The sequence below is a fragment of the Melanotaenia boesemani genome, chromosome 20, assembly GCF_017639745.1.
Source record: "Melanotaenia boesemani isolate fMelBoe1 chromosome 20, fMelBoe1.pri, whole genome shotgun sequence".
Classification (NCBI taxonomy): domain Eukaryota; kingdom Metazoa; phylum Chordata; class Actinopteri; order Atheriniformes; family Melanotaeniidae; genus Melanotaenia; species Melanotaenia boesemani.
This window is the reverse complement of record NC_055701.1, coordinates 2,646,722-2,670,758: the sequence shown is the minus strand read 5'-3', so window position 1 is coordinate 2,670,758 and position 24,037 is coordinate 2,646,722. Positions and strand designations below refer to the sequence as shown.

At 45.9% G+C, this 24,037-nt stretch overlaps 1 protein-coding gene across 2 annotated transcripts; it reads left to right on the top strand.

Moving 5' to 3' along the window:
- The first annotated feature begins 519 nt into the window (after positions 1-519).
- On the top strand, positions 520-22,408 carry syne3 (spectrin repeat containing, nuclear envelope family member 3). Of its 2 annotated transcripts, none has more exons than XM_041971456.1 (18): positions 520-597; positions 3,091-3,242; positions 3,414-3,586; positions 5,159-5,468; positions 5,727-5,882; positions 7,794-8,153; positions 9,063-9,199; positions 10,552-10,726; positions 11,021-11,203; positions 13,538-13,681; positions 13,884-14,018; positions 14,448-14,609; positions 14,681-14,853; positions 15,229-15,529; positions 17,903-18,046; positions 20,593-20,802; positions 20,994-21,044; positions 21,523-22,408. In XM_041971456.1, exons 2-18 carry the CDS (start codon positions 3,099-3,101, stop codon positions 21,703-21,705), a joined length of 3,141 nt encoding a protein of 1,046 aa, XP_041827390.1. In that variant the 5' UTR covers positions 520-597; positions 3,091-3,098; the 3' UTR covers positions 21,706-22,408. The 2 variants fall into 2 exon arrangements, with proteins under 2 accessions (XP_041827390.1, XP_041827389.1); XM_041971455.1 differs by having other exon boundaries at positions 15,205-15,529.
- Positions 22,409-24,037: the final 1,629 nt, after the last annotated feature.

Here is a 24,037-nt window from a genome sequence, read left to right as displayed (position 1 = left end):
CTGGACTGAAATTGAGGCAAAATGCAGAAAGTGTCAAAAGAAAAAACTTTGAAATACCTTCAGAAAGCTGGAGAACAATTGATTAAGACCATTTTAAAAATTACAACAAAGTCAGAGATAACAATAGAATAAATGAAAATCAGAATGAAACTGTGGATCAGAGTTCTAGACCAGCAACGTAAGCTGTCTCGTAAAGGCTGAATAATCATGAACAATTTTAATAAATAAAGTTGTTACACAATCTGTAAATAAACCTGATTTCCGATTGAAAACTTGCTCCTGTTCCATTAAATCTGCTGGTTTGTGTTTTAGTGTTTGAAAAAAATTAATAATCTATTAAAACATTAACTGACTCAAAACTGTAAACATGTAGGATTCCGTTTTTTAGTTTCTTTCTTGTTATTTTACATCCTTGATATCAATCTATTTTCATTCCGTTACAGTACACCTGCTTAATAACTTGTCCCCGAAGTTTGTGTTGTTCTCTCGTTTCCGAGCAGTTCCTGAAGGCAGCACGGGGGCTGCACTTCCTGTTTGCAGTAACTTTTCAGGACGGAGATCGTCCGCGCGGTTCTGTCGGCCCGAACACACCGAACCGTAAGTGTTTGTGCTTCTCCTGAAGCGGAACCGATCTGTGAGTCCTACCTGCAGCTGTGACCCGGATAAATCCCGGTATCGTTCCGTCAGATTTGACCGTAAACCGGCTCTTCACCGGAGAACTAGCTTAGCATGTAAAGGTGGATTTACGTCTCTGCGTCAGATCAAAACACAGTCACGTCAGTTGAGCCACGCAGCTGCGCGCACATACACCTGTGCCCAGCTCCATCAGGTAACTGCTGAAACTCCGGTTGAATTTCTTCCTGTACTTCCGGTTCGGTGCTGCCGGAAATAAGAAGTTTCTTTAAAATAAGCTTATAATGGATCGAAACCTCTCCTGTCTTCTGTCCTCCAGCTGTCTGTCCCCTCAGGAGAACACAGGTGGAGAAAGGTGGAGTCAACTGTCAGCCTGTGTTCTGTCTGATGTCCAGCAGGGGGCGACATTCGCGGTCATCAGTGTTTTAGACATTTTATTGAGTTCATGATCTTTGGGATTAGTTTAAGTTCCTAAACACAGAGATGTTCTGTTAGTAAATGATAAGATTCCCAACTTTTTCTGATTGACAGCTGCGTGGAATAATGAAAACAGTAGAAGAAGAAATGGGATTCAGGCCTGAGGAGCAGCTGAAACTGAGAACAGAGAAGCTCTGCAGAGGAAAGGAGCAGTTGTTGGTGGAAGGAATGTTGTGGTGGATGAAATGAGTCATTCAGCAGAATCACCGTTTTACTGCAGACCACAGAGTTCCCTGAGGCACGCCGAGTTCCTGCACGATGCTTCCCATCCTGGAATTCCTGGTATTTTTTCATTTCATGTGAACAGACTGGAGGCAAATTACCGAGGTTTCATCTAAACAGAAGGAAGAAAAATGCAGCACTTTTTAAATAAGAAAAATCCAGAATGAAGTGAAAATAATTCAGGTTTTAACTGAGGAAGGCCTCATTTATAAAGCTGGCGTACGCATAAAAGACGGGAAATTGTTTCCCTAGATTCTTTTTCTCTAACCACACAAGAATAAAACCAAATAAATGAAAATGAATGTGAGACATTCATGCAACATCAAATATCCCTCACCTCCCATATTAAAGTTATTTGCAAAAATGAATAAAAAGAGGCGTAATTGGTGAACTCCTGGCAGTGCACACGCTCACACACAAATCAGGTTGTAAGACTGAAACAGATGTTTATTAGTAAATACGAACTTCAACCACTAAAAAAATGTCCTGTTATTATGAAAGATAAGACTTTATTAGTCCCATGGTGAGGAAATTTAAATGTCTTAGCAGCTCCGGAGAATGATGCATATAAAAGAGAAACAGCCTGAGCAAAACAAAACAAGAAACTCTGAATAAATTCCATATATTATTTAAATGTATTAATTAAAAACAAAACCTCTATATTGTGAAATCCTTTTTACGTTACTGAATAATGAAGCCAGAATAGTTTTCTCCGTTTATTGTACATTAGCAGCAACTCATATAAACTAAATATGATGTTAAAAAAATAAAGAAACGTAATCCTGGAAGGGATTGCCATGAAGGGAAACCTGGATTATTTGCCAAGCGTGGAAAGTTGACCTGCTACGTTTGTTATTTTCTTGCTGTGGTTTAAAAAAATGAATAAATAAATATTTGGAGTTGTCGTGTATTGATCATACTGCGGTACCATCAGCTCACACCTTTTCCCAACCTGCTGAGACACACAGCCGATGAGCGGCCGCCGGGCGGCTGAAGGGCCGGAGGCGGCTGGGATGCTACAGGAGGGAGCCTGTGTTGCACCTTCAACCCTTTAAAGCTTGACCCAAGATATAACGGGCAGAAAATTCTATTATTTATTTATTTTTTTATCTAAAGTCATTATTAGGCCTTTGAACAAAATTTGAAAAACAAAATAAAAATGCACATTTTTACACATTATTGCAGGGGTGGCCAACATCGGTCCTCAAGAGCCACAATCCTGCAGGTTTTCCATGCATCCCGCACCAGCACACCTGACTCAGATTAAATGGATCCAACAGCCTATAAGGATCTGCACAGTGACTCATTAGTTTAACTCAGGTGTGTCGGTACAGGGATGCATGGAAAATCTGCAGGACGTTGGCCACCCCTGCATTATTGCCACATTTTATGTTGAAATTATTGTCATGCAAAAGTTTTCCACCGGGGGGCAGAAGTCAGTCTTCAGATTATCTACCCGGGTTTAGACTTAAAGTTTCTACCAAAAGGTCTCAGAAACTGTATAGAATATGGACCATACGGCGTTTAAAGTCAACACTGCTTCTGCCACCTGCTGCCATGCTGGCTTCCTGGCATTGATGTCCATGCCGTCCCCACCAATAATCCACCTGGAACTCCATTATATTCCACTTCTTTGATCTTTCCCCGTCCTGAGCCGGGTGGGACAAAGCAACTCCAGAGTTGATTTAAATGGAAACTGGACCTGCTTCCAAACACTGGTTCTGGTTCTGTTCATGTAAACTGTGCTTCTGTCCTCAGGCCTGGCCATGACCCAGCAGGAGGAGCAGGAGTTCACGGAGAGCCTGGAGGCGGCCCTCTCCTGGATGCAGGCTGTGCGGGAGAGGCTGAGGGCCAATGACAACACCCAGGGGCCGCGTGATGCCCTGGAGGCCAGGCTCCGGGAGACTGAGGTGAGATACGTAATCCCATTAAATTTCAGCAGATACGACACAGAAATTAATTTATTCTCCATCATCAGAAGGCCGGGTAAGACGCGGCTCCTCCTGTTTCATGGATCTGAATCATGAACATTTTGGAGATGTTCAGTGTGTTTACATGTGATCCTCCTACCTGCTGTGTAGAAAATCCATCATTCAGAAGATGAGGGTCGCATGATGATGGACTTGGCGCTGGTGGCTGCAGAGAACCTTCTGCAGAGCGGAGATGAAGAGCTGAGGAACACCACCCATGCTCACCTAAAAGACCTGAAGAGCCAATGGGAGGAGACCTGCACCTACATCATCCACTGCCACAGGTGATCCATTAACACATGTTCCTGTTAGCCATGCCGGTCACATATATCTCAGCTAGCCACGCCTGCACTTGTTAGCAACGTCTGGACCTGTTGGCCACGCCTGCTTTTGTTAGCCACGCCAGTCACACGCCCTATCATTATAGTGTATATAATGTATGTTATTATTATTACCACTGCCAGCTGTATTGACTCACCTGCCTTGACTCTCGTATGAACTTAATAGACTTCTCTTTCTTAATCAGATTAGTTCAGTGTGACGTTGGCCCACCCTTTGCAGCTGTAACAGCTTCAACTCTTCTGGAAAGACTTTCCACAGGATTAGAGGAGTGTGTTTAAAGGAATTTGTGACCGTTCCTCCAGAAGCGCAATTGTGAGATCAGACACTGATGTTGGATCAGGAGGCCTGGCTCTCAGCCTCCACTCTAATTCATCCCAAAGGTGTTGTCTCGGGTTGAGATCAGGACTCTATGCAGGCCAGTCACGTTCATCTAAATCAAACTCCTCATCCAGGTCTTTATGGGCCTGCCTTGTGCACTGGTGCACAGTCATGTTGGAACAAGAAAGGGCCATTCCCAAACTGTTCCCACAAAGTTGGAAGCGCAGAATTGTCCAAAATCTCTTGGTATGCTGAAGCATTCAGAGTTCCTTTCACTAGAACTAAGGGGCCAAGCCCAGCTCTTGCAAAACAACCCCAAACCATGACTTTCCCTCCACCAAACTTTTATCCCGCCCTCCACCAAACTTTACACTTGGCACAATGCAGTCAGACCAGTACCGTTGTCCTGGCTATTGCCATACCCAGACTCCTCAATCAGATCACCAGATGGTGAAGCGCGATTCGGCCCTCCTGAGAATGGGTCTCCACTGATCCAGAGTCCAGTGGCGGCATTCCCTCCACCACTGCATCCAACTGGTGATGTACGGCCTGGAAGCAGCTGCTCGGGCGTGGAAACCCGACCCATGAAGCTCTCTTCTGTTCTTGAGCTGATCTGAAGACCACATGAAGTTTGGAGGTCAGTAGCAGTCGGCTGCAGAAAGTTGTTGACTTTTACGCACTATGCCCCCTCAGCATCCGCCAACCCCGCTCAGTCATTTTATGGGGCCGACCTCGTGGCTGAGTTGCTGCCGTTCACAATCACTTCCACTTTGTTATGATTCCACTGACAGCTGACTGTGGAATATTTAGGAGTGAGGAAATGTCAACGCTGGACTTGTTGCACAGGTGGCATCCTATCACAGTACCACGCTGGAATTCACTGAGCTCTGAGAGCAACACGTTCCTTCACAATGTTTGTAGAAACAGTCTGCGTGCCTCAGTACTTGATTTTTATACACCTGTGGCCATGGAAAGGATTGGAACACCTGATTTCAGTTATTTGGATGGGTGCGTGAATACTTTTGGCAGTATAGTGTATGCCCCTGTTAGTCACAGCTGTTCAACCTCCAGAGCTCCAGGGTCCAGATCTTTTTGGTTTAGAATAGCATGATGAGCATGTTGGTGGTTCTGATGTTGTAGCTGATGGGTGTAGTTACTGTGGAGATTTCTGAACTCTCTGACACCTCCACCTGCAGTCGCATCGAGTGGGTGTGGCTCCACTGGAGCGAATACCTGAAGGCCTACGAGGAGTTTGAGATGTGGCTGACAAAGCAGCGCTGCAGCCTGGATGTGGGGGTGGAGCTGCAGCTGGGCCTGAAGGAGAAGCTGTGGCAGCTGGACCAGCAGCGGGTGGTGGTCAGCAACATCCACGGCCAGCGGGAGCTGCTGAACAGGCTGTTGGAGGAGGCGGCGGCGCTTCACAGCAGAACCCAGGACCCCAGTGTGGATCCACAGGTCCAGCAGAGGCTGCAGGACGACTACACCGACGTCAAAGACCAAGCAGAGGTGAGAAACACTGAGATCTGCAGTCCAGAGTTCAACCACATGGTGGCGCACGGAGCTGCAGCAACATCTTATACACTAAAACTGAATCTGCTTTGTGTGTGTCCTCTGAGCAGCAGGTGTGTGTGTCCACTGAGCAGCAGGTGTGTGTCCTATGAGCGGCAGGTGTGTGTGTCCTATGAGCGGTAGATGTGTGTGTTCTCTGAGCAGCAGGTGTGTGTGTCCACTGAGCAGCAGATGTGTGTGTCCTATCTCTGTTAGGAGCGCCTGACACTGCTTCAGAGGATCAGCGACGAGCACCAGATGTTCCAGAGCTGCGCTCACAGGTTCCAGACCTGGTTGGTGTCCAAAACCAAGGAACTGACGGAGCTGATGGAGAGGGATGAGACGGCCGACGACAAGCTGAAAGCCCTGCAGGTGAGATTCACAGAACAGGTGAGACACATAGAACAGGTGAGACGTATTGAACAGGTGAGACTCATAGAACCGGTGAGACGTATTGAACAGGTGAGACGTATTGAACCGGTGAGACGCATTGAACAGGTGAGACGTATTGAACAGGTGAGACGTATTGAACCGGTGAGACGCATTGAACAGGTGAGACGTATTGAACAGGTGAGACTCATTGAACCGGTGAGACGTATTGAACAGGTGAGACAGGTTGAACAGGTGAGACAGGCTGAACCAGTGAGACTTATTGAACTGGTGAGACGCATTGAACCGGTGAGATGTATTGAACAGGTGAGACTTATTGAACCAGTGGGACGTATTGAACCGGTGAGACGTATTGAACCGGTGAGACATACTGAACAGGTGAGACGTATTAAACAGTTGAGACGTATTGAACAGGTGAGACGTACTGAACAGGTGAGACGTATTAAACAGTTGAGACGTATTGAACAGGTAAGACGTATTGAACCGGTGAGACATATTGAACCATTGAGATGTATTGAGCCGTTGAGACGTATTAAAATCGGTGAGACGTATTGAAATCGGTGAGACGTATTGAACAGGTGAGACTCATTGAACAGGTGAGACGCATTGAACCGGTGTGACGTACTGAACCGTTGAGACGTAGTGAACCAGTGAGACGTATTGAACCAGTGAGACGTATTGAACCAGTGAGACGTATGGAACCGGTGAGACGCATTGAACAGGTGAGACGTATTGAACAGGTGAGACGTATTGAACAGGTAAGACGTACCAAACAGATGAGACAGGCTGTACAGGTGAGACTTATTGAACCAGTGGGACGTATTGAACCGGTGAGACATACTGAGCAGGTGAGACGTATTAAACAGTTGAGACGTATTGAACAGTTGAGACGTATTGAACAGGTGAGACGTACTGAACAGTTGAGACGTATTGAACCAGTGAGACGTATGGAACTGGTGAGACGTATTGAACAGGTGAGACGTATTGAACAGGTAAGACGTATTGAACAGGTAAGACGTATTGAACCGGTGAGACGTATTGAACAGGTAAGACGTATTGAACCGGTGAGACGTATTGAACCGTTGAGACGTATTGAGCCGTTGAGACGTATTAAAATCGGTGAGACGTATTGAAATCGGTGAGACGTATTGAACAGGTGAGACGTACTGAACCGTTGAGACGTAGTGAACCAGTGAGACGTATTGAACCGTTGAGATGTATTGAAGCAGTGAGACGTATGGAACTGGTGAGACAGGCTGCTGTCTGTGTAAACTGCTGGAAGGTGAAGACGAGTTATCTTCATGGAAACAAGCTGTTTTTGTTTCGTGGTTCCCTCGTCTACTTCTATTTTTCTTTTTTCTGCTTCAGTCTCTACTTCTCTCCTCCTCTTCCTCATGCTTTTCTTCTTCTCCTCCTCCCCCGCATTGTTGTTCTTCTTTTCCACTTCTCTCCTCCTCGTTTTTTCTTCCTCTTTTTCCCTCTCCCTCCTTCTTCTACTTCTACCTCTAGTTTTTCTTCTCCTCTTCCTCGTCCTTTTCCTTTTTCTTCTTTCGCTTCTTTACTTTCTGTCATTCTTTTTTCTTCTTCTTTTTCATTTTCTCCTTTATACTTTTTCCTTTCCCTTCTTATCCTTCTACCTCTACTTTTTCTTCTCTCCTCCTTTCTCATCCTTTTCCTTTTTGTTCTTCCTCTTCTTCTTTTCCTTCTCTAATTCTCTTTCTCCTCCTCCTTTTTTTTTCTTCTCCTCCTTGTCTCTCTTGTTCTTCTCCTTCTCTTCTCCTCTTTCTCCCCCTTCCTACTCCTCTCCAGTCATAAATAAATAAATCAGGATATCAGGTGTTTTTCTCTTCCTCCTCCTCCTGGTCCCACCATCATGCTGTCGTCATGTCTCAGGTTCTGGACGACAGCGTGGCCTGTGAGGAGAAGACCCTGCAGCACATCGAAGGCGTGGCGGACGCCGTCAGGGCCAACACGTCTCCTGCGGGGGCGGAGTCGGTCCAGGAGGAGGCTGAGGAGCTGAGGCTGGGCTGGCAGCGTCTGAGACAGGGTCTTTGTGAGGCTGAGGACGGTCTACGCTGCAAGCTGGACTCCCACAGCCAGTACGTGTCCCGGTGCCGCCGGCTGGGGGACGGCATCAACCACCTCAAGGAGCTGCTGCAGGGGCTGGACCAGGAGCTGGGGGGGACCCTGGAGTCCAGGAGCTGCTTGGACCAGAACGAGGAGCAGATGGTGGGCCAGTGGAGGAAATATACGGTACGGCAGCGCCGCCACGCTCACAGACACAAGACGTTTATTGATGAATGTTGATGGATTGTTTTGGAGTTGTTACCACAGCGCCCTCTGCTGGTTGACGTGAAGCCTGAATCATCTGCGTGTTCAGCCGGGTTGCCTGCAGACCAGGTTTTTATGATTTAGACCAGGTGTTCAACTCGTTTTAGTTGAAGGGAAACATGCAGAACAATCTGACCTCCACTGGAGCGGGCTGGTAAAATAAAAACATAACAAAAGATGTTTATGTTTAATAAACTAAACTAACAACCTGAAGTTTATCATTTATATATTTTATTTTCATTTAATTTGATATTTTATTGTATCTCATATATAAAATTTATATTTATAATTAACTGAATATTTTTATAAAAATCTATAAATTTATTTTAAAAAATCATTTTAACTGTTAATTTATTATGCAATTATCTTCATTTATAATAAATTTTAACACATATATAGATATTTAATTAATATTATTTATTATATATGTTTTTATGCTAGATTTTTATATATTTACAAATTTTAATTTATTAAAACTGATAAATCTACAAAATCATACCTTTGATCACTCAGAGGAACATTTCCAGATCTAGAAGCTATTTTAAATTTACATACGTACATTTCCACATGTGTGTAATAATCCTGACCTGAGTCACAGAAGTCATAGAAAGATTTGTAAAGTGGATAAACCAGGAAATGCCGCCGCTTTGTTTCTGTGTTTCCATGTTTTTGCGTCGTGACAGAAAACCTTTCTGAACTAGAATGGTCTCTGGCTCTGGGTTGAACCCCCCGAGTTACCAAGCAGGACCACAGGAAGTCTTTTATCCCCAGATGATGGAAAGTTTCTACGCTCCTTCTGTGTTAACCCGGAAGTTTGTGTTTGTGTTGCAGGGGGTGAGGAACACTCTGGTGGGGGAGGAGACTCAGGTGGAGCATCTCAGGGCTCAGCTGAAGGAACTTTTCAAGTTCTCTGGAGACTCAAGTCAACTGTCCAATGATGTGCTGGCTCTCATCAAAGACCACCAGAGGTGGGTGTGTGTGGATCATTAAACCTGTTTTTAGGTCCATCATATAAAATGCATAAATACACATATATATATATATATATGTTCTGTATATATACAGAAAACATGGCGTCCATGTCTCTCTTCCCTGCTACTGCGGTGCGTCTGATGTAATCAGGAGAGAGCAGGTTTATTAAAATGATTATTATTATTATTAAGAGACGTTTTTCGTCTGGAACTTAAGAAAGAAGAAGACCCGACGTTTGTTTTTGTTTGTCTAAACCCATGCAGATGGCAGAACATTGTGATTTTTGGACGGGAAACTGCTCCTAAAAGAAAATCCCCCTGCTGCTAGAGAGTGGTACTGCAGCTTACACAATCAGCTCAAACTTTAATATAAAATCTCACAGAATAGAATAGAATAGAATTTGGCTTTATTGTCATTGCAAGCAAAGCAAACACAGATTATCAGCAATTTTCTTGGTGTTTATTAAATATTTTCAGCTTTCACTGTAGAAGTCAATCAGAACGAATGCAGAGAAAACACTATAAAACATGCCCTTCTACACGTACGCAAACCTACATGCACTCACATGTGAGGTACATGATAAGGTGCAGCAACCCCACCCTGAACACGCTTCCACTCACCTGTTGGTCCGTATTTAAATCAAACTTCTGGTTCCTGTTAATGTTCAGTTTAATGATCCATTCCTGAAGCTCCTCTATCGCATGATGATGATGATGATGATGATGATGATGATGATGCAGTAGGAGGGTTCTTCTCAGGTGAACCATGTGGCCCAATGATCGGGTCTGTGTGGAACCAGAATTAAGGGATTCAGCCTGTCGGGTGAGTCCAGAATCTCCTGGTTTTAGCTGCAGCTCCACAGCCAGACCGATGTTCTGGGAACGTCAGGAAGATGTTGGTGGTCCCACTCTGTCCGGGCAGGAAGAGGTTAACGTTCTCCTTCTGGCTGCAGATCTTCCTGCTGAGCTTTAAGTGGTTCTTTCAGAGATTTGAGGAGCTTAACGTGGGGCAGATATTTAAAGCTCAGAGGAGTTTCCCTCAGACGTAAAGTTGCTCAGCGAGGATTCCCATCACGACGTCTGCTAACTCCGTTAGCCTTGCAGCAACACAGCGTTTTATGTTCCTGTGGACGGTCTGCGCTCCTCCTCTTCCTCCTCGTGGGAGGATTCCAGCTTAAACACAGAGAAAATACTCAAAGAACCAGATTAACAAACACAACCAGCCTCATCGTCTGAATCCACCTGCAGATCAGAGCCTGTGATTGGTTCTCACCAAATAAACAAACCTGCAGAGCTGTAATTGTGTGTGTGTGTGTGTGTATGTGTGTGTGTGTGTGTGTGCGCCGCAGTGTAAAGTGCAGAGTGAACCGGCTGTGTTCAGAATCCGAGCAGGGTCTAAGGACCGTCCTCCAGGACCCGCTGATGGTCTACAACCAGTGGATCCAGATGGTCTCTCAGGTTCTGGAGGCCTCATCTGACGTCTCCAACTTCTCCCACATTGCGATGCTGGTCCAGAAAATAGAGGTAACACACACACACACACTCGCACACACACACATTCCAGGTCACATCAAGAGATCTCCTCAGGTTCCCGTCAGATTAGAGTCTAACAGCGGTGCAGGAGTGAGACACTTTCCTCAGGTTTCTGTTTCCAGCTCTTCTGGAAGCTGCTGTAAGACTTTCATCATCTGCCCGGCTCTGCAGGAGAATCACAAATTCTGTTTAAACTCTTCTGTAACATCCTCTCTGTCATTAAGAACTCCTCTCCTTCATCTCGTCATGGAGACGCTGAGTGTGTCTGCCTGTCCTCTGTCTCAGAGTCTGCTGAAGGACAGTGTCCAGCTGCAGCAGCGTCTCAGCCAGCTGCAGGTGAAGGGGGACCTGCTGGACTCGGTGTTCGGTCCTGAGAGGGCCGAAGGTTTGCAGGAGGATCTTACCAACGCCATCAGGAACAGAGAGCTGCTGCATACCCAGCTGGTCCAAAGGAAGAACAGGCTGCAGGTATTCCAGAGTCCTGACCCAGAGTCCTGATCCACAGTGCTGGTCCAGTCCTTACGACTGCTGCAGTCCTTTAAACTGGTGTTGATCGATGGTTCTCCAGATTTCTGAAGGTCTTTCAAAGTTTTTCCTTAAACCTTTTCTGCTTTTTCTCTCATTTTTAGTCCAGTTCTTGTACCTGAATCAATTAACTCTGATGTCTGAGTCCTTCAGGCAGGAAAAGGCTCCTAATTCTGGAGATGAACCAGAGGTGACACATAACAGACAACTTAGAACCGGTTTAAACTGGATCTTTAGACTCTTTGTCACAAAGACGCATCATTTGTTCCCATTTCTTTAGTTTCATCTGTAAAACCAGAAAAGATCAGACAGTCTGACAGAAAACAGAATTTTAACAGCAACAAGGTGATTCCCTAACAGCTGGTATCTGAAATCCAGCAAAGACCTGAACCAGGACCTGAGAGATACATCTGGACCTCCAGGAATCTTTACATGCATCAGATCTCTTGATTCAGACCTGTTCTGTTACTTAGATCGTACCATGTGCTCACATGCGTCGCATGTTTGAACAGAATGATGGAAACAGCAGTAGAAGAAGAAACAGGTTTTCTACTGTGTTCGTATTTTCTGCCGTCTTATGCTGAGCTTACACCAAACGAAAGTCTTTAGTAAATCCAGGAGTCTTACTGGAGTCACAGCGCTCCGTCATCTCCATCGTTAGGTTTAAGGTGGTAATCTGCGCTGTTTCATGTCAGTCATTTCTTAGTCTGCGATGTTTCAAACGTGTTTGATGTTATCAAGTCGCAGTGACGCAACACAATCAGCAACCAATAGATGAGCTCTGACAAAAACAGGAACAGGAATCCTGACAATCAGAGCCTTTATTATAGATATATATCACCAGAACAACAATAAGAACGGAAAAAAAAGAAAGAGGAACAACAACCGATGATAAAACGTAGGTGGGACGTCCAGAAAGAGGAGCGGAGGGTGGAGCTGCCTGTTTGATATCAACTGTCCAGCATATCACAGAAAAATGCTGGAAGAATCTAGCTGTGGGCTTGTAAATAGTGACTCCACAAAAATCAGTCTTTGTAAGATCTCAGTCTGAGACTCGGCACTTGGTTGAATGTGAGCAGGTGTGAGCTCGTAGTTTTCTAGAGTCTGATGAAGCCCAGCATTGATTTCAGTTTCTGTGGCTGGATCATTTAAAGTCTTTAAAAGTCTGAAGGTGTGTGTTCGTATCAAACACAGACTCGCCCTGTCTTCCTCAACACATACCTGTTTTATTTTTAAATAAACTTTATTGAGTAAAGCGTACAGTGCAATACAAACCACACGGCTGTAACAGACATGTAAAGTAAGAATAATTCAGTTTTTGGGACAGCTGTTTTCACGCACTGATCAGAACAATCGGCATCGCCGCCCCTCTGATCCAAACCAGCACGAAGCTTCCGATTGGCATGTTTACATGAAGCGGGTCAGGCTTTTATCCCAATTCTTGTGTCCATGTAAACCTGCCTCATCAGAAATGGTCTCCATGGAAACGTGGCTGTCAAGGGAAACGGGGAGAAAAGGCTGAGGTAGGTCGCATGACACAAGAACTGGACTGAAGGTCCATGGAAACAGGCCTGATAGAGGGACGGATCCTCCCCTGAACCCGGACCTCAGCGGGTCTGATGGAGGGACGGATCCTCCCCTGAACCCGGACCTCAGCGGGTCTGATGGAGGGACGGATCCTCCCCTGAACCCGGACCTCAGCGGGTCTGATGGAGAGACGGATCCTCCCCTGAACCTGGACCTCAGCTGGTCTGATGGAGGGATGGATCCTCCTCTGAACCCGGACCTCAGCGGGTCTGATGGAGGGATGGATCCTCCTCTGAACCCGGACCTCAGCGGGTCTGATGGAGGGATGGATCCTCCTCTGAACCCGGACCTCAGCGGGTCTGATGGAGGGATGGATCGGTTCAGACTCTCTTAGTTGTTGAAAATAAAAATATTCACTTTAAAGCTCCCTAGAACTGGAACGGCTGGTTCTGGCTCAGATACTGGATTTTTATTTATATGAACATGTTTCAGTAAATCACTGCAGATATTTTCTGTTTTCATGAAAATATGAAAAGAAATTGGACTGGATCAGAACTGTTGGACTGGACTCCTTGTTCTGGACTCATGTGTTTTCTCAGTTTGGATTGGGAGGTGTCGCCTCTGATTGGCTGACAATGAGGCCAAAACCGGCCCATCCTTTCAGAGTTGAAATATTAATCTGAATGAAGGAAGCTCATCAGCAGAGTAGAAATAAAAACCCGACCCATCCTCGTGTTCTGTCTCCGTCAGGGTTTCATTTCCAGAACCAAAGACTTCAGTGAGGCCCACGAGCTGATCCGGTCCAAGCTGGAGGCTTTCAGGGACAGGCTGCTGGCAGCTGACGTCCTGCAGCCCGATATCCTCGCCAAGAAAAGCCAGTTGGACCAGTTTCTGGTAAGTCAGAACCAGAACACACGAGATGTCTCCACAGTCAAGAACCAGGTGAGATCTCACTGCAGGTGGGTTGACACCTGACCTGAGGTTCCACCAAGTTCTGCAGCTGTTTATGGGTTCACATTCTCAGAAACATCAAGTTTGGATCAGAACTTTTCCCTTCTAGAATCAGCAGATTTCAAAAAACAGTCTGTATGTGCAGGTTCTGCAGAAGGACCTGGAGGACTACGAGGCCGACTTGTCGGTTCTGGAGACGCTGGTTTCCGGCAGTCCAAGCAACAGAACTCAGTATGAGAAGCTGTGTGGTGACTGGAAGGAGCTGCAGAGGAGAGTCAAGGTGAGTCAGGTCCGAATCTGGTCCTGCTGCTGCATCGGGTCCCAATCTGCTCCAGATTCCGCTGCATCGGGTCAGAATCTGGTCCTGCTACTGCATCGGGTCCAAATCTGGTCCAGCTGCTGCATCGGGTCCGAATCTGGTCCTGCTGCTGCATCGGGTCCCAATCTGCTCCAGATTCCGCTGCATCGGGTCAGAATCTGGTCCTGCTACTGCATCGGGTCCAAATCTGGTCCAGCTGCTGCATCGGGTCCAAATCTGGTCCAAATCTGGTCCAGCTGCTCTAATGGGTCAGAATTTGGTCCTGCTGCTGCATCGGGTCCGAATCTGGTCCAGCTGCTGCTGCATTAGGCTAGAGTCCAAGCTTCTGTTCTGTTCTGCGGTCAGGTTGTGGGTTGGTTCAACCAGGTCCTGTTCTTCTTGTGTGTTCAGGTCAAGGTGGAGCAGAGTGAGGAGAACATCTCGGACCATCAGAACTTCCTCAGCGGCCTGCTGAGCATCCAGAACTGGATGATGATCATGAAGCAGAAACTAGACTCATTCTGCAGCCCGTCGGGGGGGTGGAGCTTGGAGGGTCGGCACCATGAGGCTGAGGTCCGTGTTCTGATAACCTGCAGCAGAAGGTTCTGGTTTATCAGAACCAGTAATGATGTCTGTGTCCACAGCGAGCACTGGCAGAGTTCCCAGAGAAGGAGGTCCAGCTGCAGCAGGTGGAGGTCCAGGGTCAGGGGGTCCTACACAGGACTTCAGAGGATGGACAGGTCCACATTCTGGGAGATCTCCAGCACCTCAGACAGCTCTGGACCGGGCTGTTCTCCACCAGCCTGCACCTGCACAGGTACCTGAAAAATCCACGGGGAAGGTGTAAACAGGAAGTGGTTTAGTCAGCAATAATGATGTAAACAGGAAGTAGTTTAGTCAGCAATAATGATGTAAACAGGAAGTGGTTTAGTCAGCTATGAGGATGTAAACAGGAAGTGGTTTAGTCAGCTATGAGGATGTAAACAGGAAGTGGTTTAGTCAGCTATGGGGATGTAAACAGGAAGTGGTTTAGTCAGCTATGGGGATGTAAACAGGAAGTGGTTTAGTCAGCTATGGGGATGTAAACAGGAAGTGGTTTAGTCAGCTATGGGGATGTAAAAAGGAAGTGGTTTAGTCAGCTATGATGTAAATAGGAAGTGTCCGTCAGACTTTGTGTCGGTCTCTCTGTCAGGCTGCTGGACGGGTCCACTGCGACACCAGGACAGACAAGGGAACAGCTGGAACCAGTGACCCAGACCCAACCCGTTCCATCAGAAGTCGGCTCTAGAGGAGATGAAGGGGACAGTTCTGCTCTCAGCAGACGGAGCGAATCAGCCGGACGGGTCGGTATCATGCTGGCTGGAGATGGACAGGAAGCGGCAGGGTCCGACTGGCCCAGCTGTACTGGTGGAGGAAGAGGAGAGGACAGAGTGGACACAGCAGGGTCGACGGCTCGATTCCGAAAAGGCGCATCAGCAGATCAGTCCTGCACGGTACAGTTCTGAAGGATGATGATGATGGTCCAGATCCAGTACCAGATGTAACTGATTCAGCTTCTAGAAACACTGCTGTGATTGTTTAAAACCAAATGATGATTTAATTATTGATTTATAAGAGCAGCAGTTCCGGCTCAGAGTATCCTGTCCTGTTTCTGGTTGTGTCATAGTGGGCCCACTTTCAACTAGAAAGAACGGAATCAGGGCAGGACACGTTAACCTGCTCATCAATTAACTCTGACTATTATTGGTGGTGGTGGTGGTGGTGGTGGTGGTGGTGGGTGGGGGGGGGATATAGAAAGTGTCTCTATGCAGAACCAGAACTCAAACAACACATCAATCAATAATGTCACAAAACCTCATCTTTACTCAGCTGACTTCTGCAATTCCCTTTTGTCCTTCTTTACCTCAAAAATCTCAACTATCCATCAACAGCTTGCCACTGGAGGAGCTGCTGTCTCCATCGCAGACCCTCTACCTCCATTTCTTTCTATCCCACGCCCGTTCTCAGATTTCACTCTTCCATCCCCATCTGATATTTCTGAACTGATTCAAAAATCCAAACCTTCCACCTGCCTGCTCGACCCTCTCCCTACAGTCCTAGTTAAAGCTTGTCTCCCTTCACTGGTTCCTCACATCACTGCCGTCGTTCATTCCTCCCTCAACAGCGGATATGTTCCACTAGCCTTCAAGACTGCTGCTGTCACTCCAATCATCAAAAAACCTGGTGCTGATCCGTCTGACTTCAATAACCTTCGTCCCATTTCTAATCTTCCCTTCATCTCCAAAATTCTGGAAAAGGTTGTTGCCTCTCAGCTCCACAAACATCTTACTAATAATAACCTTTACGAACAATTCCAGTCTGGCTTCCGTCCTTTTCACAGCACAGAATCTGCTCTGTTAAAAACCACCAACGATCTGCTGAAGGCAGCTGACTCTGGTCTTCTCACAATCCTCATCCTCTTAGATCTCAGTGCAGCATTTGACACCATCTCACACAACATCCTCCTAAATAGACTGGCAACCCTTGGTGTTTCTCATACTCCTCTTACTTGGTTTTCCTCATATCTCTCCAACCGCACACAGTTTATTCAACTCAAGGTCCACATTTCAGAGTCCCTCCCCGTCTCGGCCGGTAAACCCCAGGGATCAGTCCTGGGCCCCTTCTGTTCATCACTTATCTTCTCCCCCTTGGCTAAATTTTCCGTAAACTTAATATCAACTTCCACTCCTACACAGACGACACACAGCTCTACATCTCCTCCAAACCGTACTCCTCTTCCACCTTCCTCTCTCTCTGACTGCCTCCAGGAAATTAAAGCATGGTTCTCCTCCAATTTTCTCAAACTCAACAGCAGTAAAGCTGAGGTTTTACTTGTCGCCCTCCACTCTAACCAAGTCTCACAGTTTCTCCATCAACATTGACAGTTCTGCCATTTCCCCCTCCCCTCAGGTCAAGAATCTCGGCGTCATTCTCGACAGCACCCTATCATTTCAAGCCCACATCAATAGCATTACTCGGTCGGCTTACTTCCACTTTCGTAATATCAGTCGTCTGGTCTCATCACTCACTCCACATGCTGCTGCAATCCTTATCCATAGTCTTGTCACATCCCGCATTGATTACTGTAACTCATTCCTCTTCGGTCTTCCCAATAAATCACTTCAGAAACTGCAGCTTCTCCAGAACTCTGCTGCTCGTATCCTGACTCGCACCTCCTCCTTTCAACATATTTCCCCTGTCCTTCAACAACTCCACTGGCTCCCAATAAAATACCGAATTAACTATAAGTTAATGGTCCTCACTTTCAAAGGTATTCACAATCTGGCCCCTCCTTATCTGTCTGATCTCCTCCATATTGCCACTCCCTCCCTCCCGTGCTCTCAGGTCATCCTCCTCCGTTCACCTTACTGTTCCCCCGGCCCGTCTCTCTACCATGGGGCAGCTCTGGAACTCACTTCCATCCGAGATTCGGAACATCAACTTTCTGCCATCATTCACATCTGCACTCAAAACCGACCTGTTTAAACTGGCCTACTCCCTATAAATCATTTTTATATCAATGTCCTTTATCTGTTTTTAACTCTTATGTAATTTATTTATTTTTCCTTTTGTGTACGGTGACCTTTGGTGTTGAAAGGCGCCAAAAAATAAAATTTATTATTATTATCAGTTTTATTATAAACTGTTTGGGTCTGATTTCAGAAACAGGAACTGAGCTGCAGCTCCACCTGGTTCTGGTATGGATCCGGGTTCTGCTCTTCACTGGATGGATGGGTGGATGATGGACTTTTTATTTGACATAGATGGGATGACCGTTTGTCATCCAGCTGCTGAGACTTTGAAACATGGATATTTGGTTTTTGCAGGGCACCAGTGTACTAGACAGATCCAGATGGCACCAGTTTGAGGCCTGGCTGTCCAGAGAGAATGAACTCCTGACAGAGATCCTCAGCTCCAAGGAGGCAGGACTCAGCGCCGCAGAGGTCCAGACCAGGCAGGAAACGCTGCAGGTAACAAGTCACATGATGGTGAACTTTGATTGAATCAGATGTTGCTCAGTTCTGCAGGTATATCCTTCATTTACCTCTTCCTCATCAGGCCCTCTGTACAGGACACAGCATGACACTCATACAGTCCAGAAGCTGTTAGCAGACACCGAGAAGCAGCAATGCTAACATGTAGCATAGCAACATGACTAGCAGGAAGCAGCAATGCTAACATGTAGCATAGCAACATGACTAGCAGGAAGCGGCAATGCTAACATGTAGCATTGCAACATGACTAGCTGGAAGCGGCAATGCTAACATGTAGCATAGCAACATGACTAGCAGGAAGCAGCAATGCTAACATGTAGCATAGCAACATGACTAGCAGGAAGCAGCATTGCTAACATGTAGCATAGCAACATGACTAGCAGGAAGCAGCAGTGCTAACATGTAGCATAGCAACATGACTAGCAGGAAGCAGCAATGCTAACATGTAGCATAGCAACATGACTAGCAGGAAGCAGCAGTGCTAACATGTAGCATAGCAACATGACTAGCAGGAAGCAGCAATGCTAACATGTAGCATAGCAACATGACTAGCAGGAAGCAGCAGTGCTAACATTTAGCATAGCAACATGACTAGCAGGAAGCAGCAATGCTAACATGTAGCATAGCAACATGACTAGCAGGAAGCAGCAATGCTAACATGTAGCATAGCAACATGACTAGCAGGAAGCAGCAGTGCTAACATGTAGCATAACAACATGACTAGCAGGAAGCAGCAATGCTAACATGTAGCATAGCAACATGACTAGCAGGAAGCAGCAGTGCTAACATGTAGCATACCAACATGACTAGCAGGAAGCAGCAATGCTAACATGTAGCATAGCAACGTGACTAGCAGGAAGCAGCAATGCTAACATGTAGCATAGCAACGTGACTAGCAGGAAGCAGCAGTGCTAACATGTAGCATAGCAACGTGACTAGCAGGAAGCAGCAATGCTAACATGTAGCATAGCAACATGACTAGCAGGAAGCAGCAGTGCTAACATGTAGCATAGCAACATGACTAGCAGGAAGCAGCAGTGCTAACATGTAGCATAGCAACATGACTAGCAGGAAGCAGCAATGCTAACATGTAGCATAGCAACATGACTAGCAGGAAGCAGCAATGCTAACATGTAGCATAGCAACATGACTAGCAGGAAGCAGCAATGCTAACATGTAGCATAGCAACATGACTAGCAGGAAGCAGCAATGCTAACATGTAGCATAGCAACATGACTAGCAGGAAGCTGCAATGCTAACATGTAGCATAGCAACATGACTAGCAGGAAGCGGCAATGCTAACATGTAGCATAGCAACATGACTAGCAGGAAGCGGCAATGCTAACATGTAGCATAGCAACATGACTAGCAGGAAGCGGCAATGCTAACATGTAGCATAGCAACATGACTAGCAGGAAGCGGCAATGCTAACATGTAGCATAGCAACATGACTAGCAGGAAGCGGCAATGCTAACATGTAGCATAGCAACATGACTAGCTGGAAGCGGCAATGCTAACATGTAGCATAGCAACATGACTAGCAGGAAGCAGCAATGCTAACATGTAGCATAACAACATGACGGGAGAAACTCAGCTAAAAGACTCCACCAAGCATCGGCATCCAAACCAAAAACAGTTCAAACCCCAGTAGTTCTATGGGAATGTAGAAACCATGAAAACATCTCTGTCCACTTTAGAGCTTCTGCTAATTTCTTTACACAAACAAGGAGTCACATGAAAGCAGAGACTCCGCTGGTTCCAGAGACGTCTGTCTCATCACGGTGGGACAGAAACTCTGGAGCTAGCAGCCAGAACCAGAAACCAGGTCTTACTGTTGCTGTTTGAGGTGAAAAGTTTATGACTCTGTCTTTGTTTGAAATTAACCATGAAGGTCCTGCTGGTTTCCATGGAGATGAAGGAGGTTTATGGTGAAGGGTTCTCTCCTCCTATCATAGACTATGTTGGGCTTCACTTCTTTCTGGATCCTCATGGTGGTTCTTAGGTGAATCTGGGGCTATCCCTGGATCCTCCTGACTCTGACCATTGATAGAGGTGTCCATCATCATCATCATCATTATCATCATCATCGGCCGATGGCTTCCAGAGATATTTACCTGTGTAACACCTTTATTAAACCCCTTAAAACCTGCTTAGCTTCACTTTTTACCTTCTACTGTAGCACAGTTCCTCATTAGACTTTAGTCATTCCTAGATGAACTGGGCTGAATTACACACACAGCCATTGTAGTTGTAAAGATTTACTTCATTTATTATGGGTTTGTCATTTCAGACAGGGAGAATAAAAATAGACCTCGATAAAGAAGGTGAACTACCTGCTGGAGTCAGCTGGTTTAGACATGTTTGCTCTGATTTTTTAATCAAGCAGAAAATAGACCAAAGAAGGAAATCTAAAGAATTTGTTTTTTATCAAGTGATCCAAAAGTTTTGAACAACTTCCTGCATCACCCAGATAAGAACAGCTGTTGAACAGATGTGGAGCAGTGATCTGTGTTCCGCTGCAGGCTCTCCGGTCCAGAGTGTCCTGGGGTCAGGAGCAGTTCCAACTGCTGCTGCAGGAGCAGAAGCGCGGTCAGACCGGTCCAGATCCAGCAGAAGATGTGGCTCTGGAGGAGCTTCGGTACCGATGGATGCTCTACAAGTCCAAGCTGAAGGATGTGGGCGACATCAGGGCCACAACCAGAAGCAGAGCCAGAGGCAGAGGCAGTGCCAAGGTGAGAGGAGTGATGCGGCTAAAAGTGAGATTTTTGATTTTAATCTGCTAGCTGCCGAGTTTGGTTTGGTTCATTTTGGGGGTTTTCTTGCCTTGTTTTATGTCTTTCTGTGGGCTACTGAAGCCCAAAGAGAAAAAATCCAGATTTTCATATAAACAAATCATGAACAGCAAATGTTTGTGTCTCTGCAGAGAGTCGCAGCCAATCAGGAGGAGCCGCCCACTAAAGCAAAGCTCCAGAAGGTAACGTTACCATGGTAACACACCTCTCCACTGGTGATAAAGAATGGCATGTGTGTTACAAGCACTCTTTTAATGACCCAGATCGTTTGTGGTTCTGGTTCTGGTTCTGGTTCTGGTTCTGGTTCTGCTCGTCTTCCCGCCACAGTCATGATTTTTATACGAAGTCTGACACGGTGATGGTCTGTTTGCTGCAGCGTCTTCAGCCTGATGAGAACCAAGAAAAACTCTGATGGCGTATCAGAATAGTTAAAGGATGAAGGTCTGGTACCAGGTCCTGGTACCAGACCTTCATGGTCCTGAAATGGTTCTTTCTGGCTCATGTTTCAGGCTGAAGTTCTGCTGGTTGATGGGATCATTTTCTGCTCTGCAGATCAGGATCTCTGAGGGAAGATGATCTGAGCTCAGCTCCTGGAGGTTTTTAGAGAACTGGGTTTGGGCCTTTCTGTCTTTAATCTCTTTGAACTGTGTGTCGATGCAGAGGTGTGGCCTGCTGCAGAGGGCGTGTCGGCTGGCGTTTCTTCTGTGGCTCCTCCTCCTCGCTCTGCTGCTCTTCGCCTTTCTGCTGCCCTTCATGGACGAAGGCAGCAGCTGCTCGCTCTCCAACAACTTCGCCCGGTCCTTCAGCATCATGCTGCGCTACGACGGGCCGCCTCCCACATAGGAACCAGAACCATGGCAGGGCGGGGCGGGCCTGGAAAGCCTGATGAAGTTCAAGCTGGACCTCTTTATCTTCAGTTAGCATGAAGTGTGTGCAGCTTCAGACTGCTACATGTCTTCTTCTGGAACCAGTTTCAGTGTTGATGCTGCTCTGTGATCAACGTCTTCCTCCGTTACCATGGAATCTGCCCCTAGCAACATGCATTTGGATGCTTTTACCTCCACCACCACTCACCTGGCTGCATGCGATCAGATTTTGTCCAAGTGAAGGTCACTCCACATTCTGCCATCTGTAACGCAACTCCTTTTTTAATTTTTTTTATCTGTTTGTCTTTAAAGTAACAGTGTGTAGCAGTTACTGCCATCTAGTGGTCCAGATGGAGATAAGACCATGGCAGCAGCCGTCCACTGTCAGAACTCTTCTTCATGTCTTTCATGGCTTCTCTTTGTAGAAGAACCTGCTGCAACAGATTAAATGCTTTATTCTGATATAATGCATTTAACAAAAATATTAGATGCCAAAGAAATCTCGTTTTTAATCAGTTTGTTCTCATGGATTTGTTATTGTTTCACACTGTGGCTTTAATAATCACTAATGAGATGAAAACACTCCACGTTGTTTTTAACAGGAGACTTTCTGAACTCAAATCATTTTGTCCAAATGCTCTCATGGATCTGGCTGCAACATTAAATGTTGATTAAAGCAGCACCAGTCTGGCAGTTTTTTGTTATTTGACGCCCCCTGCTGTTGTGAGATGTAACACCACTGTGGTTAAAAAAAAACAAAAAAAAAACGCCAGCGACGTCAACAGCAGGTCCTGTCACCCGACAAGGAAAAGATGGAATAGTTTTATATAGTACGACATCGGTAATGAACAAACTCTGAATCTTCACATCTTCAGTTAGCGAGCTATGGAGGCTGTTTGGTGGCTACTGGTGGCATCACAGGTGGGTATTTCAGGATCTATCAGTCATAGAAAACCTGTTTGATCTGGATCATTTCCGCAAAGACTTCAAACAAACCATCTTTATGTCCAACTTGACAGCTAAATTCTACCTTCATTAACATTTCTGATGATGTTCTACGATGGTAGAACATTATCTGCATGTGCCAGAGAAAGAGCTGGGTGCTGGTCCTGGTCCAGGTTCAGATTCAGGTAAAGTTTGAGGCTCTCTTGGTCCCTAACATGAAAAGTGGAAAGTCAGCGTTTAGAGTGAAGCTTCAGCTGAATTCAGATTCTGGTGGTTGGTGCTGTGAGTCCCTGCCGATGCAGAGACACTCTGGGTTCATCGGGAGGCTCTGCTCATGCAGATTCCCATCAGTTTGCTGTGGTTTGGATTTTAGCTGGATGTTTCAGTGCTGGGTTCATCTTCTGCTTTGGTGAAGCTCCAGCTTCGTCTTCAGCTGCTTGGTGTACATGCTGCTGAATTCACATCTGCTCTCAGACACTTTCTACCTTCATCTACACGTCAACTCAAATCCTCCTTTTCATCAAATGTGCTGGAAATGGATCCACTCTGATTTTTAGCACCAGTACGATGCAGAGGAAGCTACAGTCGGCTGCTGCACTTCCACAGTCTGGCCACTAGATGGCGGCATGGAGCTGCAACCCAGCAAACGTCATGATGATGATGATGGGCTGACGTTTGCATTTTCTGACTCTGAAACGTTTCCATCAAGCTAGAACAGTTCCAGCAAAGCTCCACAAAAACTTAAATTAAATAAAACACATTTTACTCAACATTAAGATTAGATTACGAGATCCATCGGCTGATTTACAGGCTAAACACATCAGCAGATTTCTAAACCGTTTCCATCTGTTGACACTTTTCTCTATTTAATTACATCTTTATAATTAGTATTTTTGTGTGTTTGTATTGTAGATAGAAAAAAAGCTAATTCCAGTTAAAAATCTTTTAATCTAGATTTCTCTTCAAACACAATAATACTCAAACATCCTGATGTGGACATTTTCTCTGAATATTAAAATAGAACAGAACAGTAAAATTACCCTACACAAAGTTTAACCGTACAGTTTGTTCAGTCCAAGGTGTTGAATAAGAAGAGAAAGCAGCAGGAAAAAGACTTTCTACTCGACGTGTGAACACAACAAACTGACACAGGTGAACTCCAGAAGCCAGAGCTCCATCTGTGAAGGAAGCAGGACGGGGAGATGGAGATGCCCCTCCATAAACCATCAGAGACCGGAGATCAGAGCAGTCCAGCATCTTCTTTTAAGCTTGTTAAAGTCAAACATCACCTCATCCAAACAGGAACACTTGACCAACATTAACTTGGTTAGCTCAGACAGTTACAGAGAGTGACTGAGAAAACA